General features: G+C 38.0%; 1 protein-coding gene across 1 annotated transcript in view; it reads right to left on the bottom strand.

Annotated features, from left to right (window-relative positions):
* LOC108762970 (CD9 antigen) overlaps positions 1 to 1,338 on the bottom strand; it is a 12,815-nt gene extending 11,477 nt beyond the window's left edge. The window contains exon 1 of the mRNA XM_018510248.1: positions 1,258 to 1,338. Coding sequence (XP_018365750.1) covers positions 1,258 to 1,320 — 63 coding nt within the window. The 5' untranslated portion in view covers positions 1,321 to 1,338. The remainder of the gene's footprint in view (positions 1 to 1,257) is intronic.
* Between the last annotated feature and the right edge of the window lie 747 nt (positions 1,339 to 2,085).

The raw sequence follows: 2,085 nt of genomic DNA, 5'->3' as shown, positions 1-2,085 counted from the left end.
ACACCTGTCCGTAAAACAGACCATGAGCTAACTTAATCTTTATAATGTTGCTTTATAGTGTCAAATAAGTCTATTGGAGCTGAAGGTAATCGTGCATATATGGAAGAACTCTAGAAAAACTATCGCGTTACATATTTGCATCTTGCAGAACAGCATAAAGTAAATATGCATAAAATTCAATAAAAATGTTTTATAACGAAGTAAAATGATTCTGAAAAATCTTATATACATTCACTTATAGGTACTTTATACATATAATTCCTTGGTAAAAGAAAACGAATAGGAATACATAGCATTACTGCCTGCTGTGTCAGTTTTGGAGCCCATTTTGTCAGACGCTCATTTTTGCATACCTTACGAAAAAATTAATTATTGAAAAATTGCAAATAGTATTATAAAAACTGCTTATACTATCTGATAGAAGACAGTTTTCAATTTGTAATTACGTTTTTAAAGTTTTATTTTTACCTTTTATTTAAGAAATATTGTCTAAAAACAAAGTGGTATGTCGGTATCGGCGACTTTCCTCTAATAAAAAATAATAGATTTCAATCTATCAGAAACTAGATACATCGAAATATACGATTTCTAATAGATTGAAATCTGGGGGTCGATCGTGTAATTTGAAATGAGGTGAAAATTACAAAAGTGAGCAAATTCACTAGAATATTTATAATTTTATTGGTCAACACCTAGTAAATTTGCTTACTTTTGCTATTTTCACCTCATTTTAAGTTATCGCTATTGCCGCATATTATGTCTGAGACTTAACTTCAAAGAATTAAATAAACAATTAATAATTACGGATAAAATGTAACTAAATAAAAAGTTAAAAAGTTAAGAGTCTAAAATGTAACTAAGTTAAGTTAAAATGAATTAACTTTTTAATTTTTTAACTTTTATCTTTTTAACTTAGCGCTACCTAACCCTGATTATATGTGTACATTACAGAAAGAACGCAAAACGTTTCGCTTGTAGACTGGGGGAGGAATTTCATTTGTGCATTTTTTGTCGTACGACAAAATTTTCAAGGCTGCTGATTGGCTATAGGATAGAGAGATCGGAGGAACTCTCTATCCTGCACACATTTGTCGTACGACAAAAAAGCACAAATGAAACCTCACCCTGGTGATCGAATGTTAACCGACATCCTAAAATTGAATCGAGTTAGGATAACGAATTAAATCGCTCGAGTGCAGGTGGAGGGAAATTTACATATCGATCTGAGTCTGAGACAGACGCGTGGAGTGGACTCACCAAAAACACGAGGCTTATGGCCGCCAGCGAGTACTTGGAGAAGTTGTAGCAAAACGTCCCCATTTTGCCCGGATCGAAATGAAATGGGAGTACCGAAAACGCGAGATTTTAACGATGATTCGAGTGACCCCGCACGACGCGGCGTTTCGACGCGGAACGTCAGCTGCAGCTGGAACACCGTTCCACAAACAGTGTACGAACTAACGAATCGTAAGATCCGTAGGACGCGCGTCCCGCTTTTGCAGCCCGCTTCCGCAGACGCGCTCCAATGTAACGCAGATGCGCTCCTCTTTTGGGGGGAGACTCCGACACTCCGACTCGATGGCGGTGAAGGCGGCAGGAAGCGGCGCGACGACGCTTCGCTCTCGCGTCCTCGACACTTGACGGGGATTACAAGCCAACGCTCGGCGCAACACGACAGTCCACAATCCACCAGCTTTACGCGAGCAACTCCGTCCACAACGCACTTGAATACACCTAAATACACTGGAGAGTGGAGAGTAGAACTAGAGCGAAGCAGAGCAGACGGCGGATTGTCAGTGTCAGTGGACCGGGGGATTGTCAAGTGCAGCTTGCGCTACCAGCTAGTGAATACAGAAATTAAAACGATTAGACCATCTGTACTGCGCTCGATAAATGTGCGATGACATTGGAATTCGATAATTTATCTACTGTCGGTATCTTATAACTTACCTACTGTCAATATTATATAATTTACCTACTAACAGTACATATACTTTTTATCATATAACGGATACGATGTTTTATTGAAAGTAATTTAAAGTAAATTTATAAAATTCTTTTTTTAATTGGTCAACAAAACTTTCA

This window comes from Trachymyrmex cornetzi, unplaced genomic scaffold (genome assembly GCF_001594075.2).
Source record: "Trachymyrmex cornetzi isolate Tcor2-1 unplaced genomic scaffold, Tcor1.1 scaffold328, whole genome shotgun sequence".
In the NCBI taxonomy this organism is placed as follows: domain Eukaryota; kingdom Metazoa; phylum Arthropoda; class Insecta; order Hymenoptera; family Formicidae; genus Trachymyrmex; species Trachymyrmex cornetzi.
This window is presented reverse-complemented; position numbering and strand designations above follow the sequence as displayed.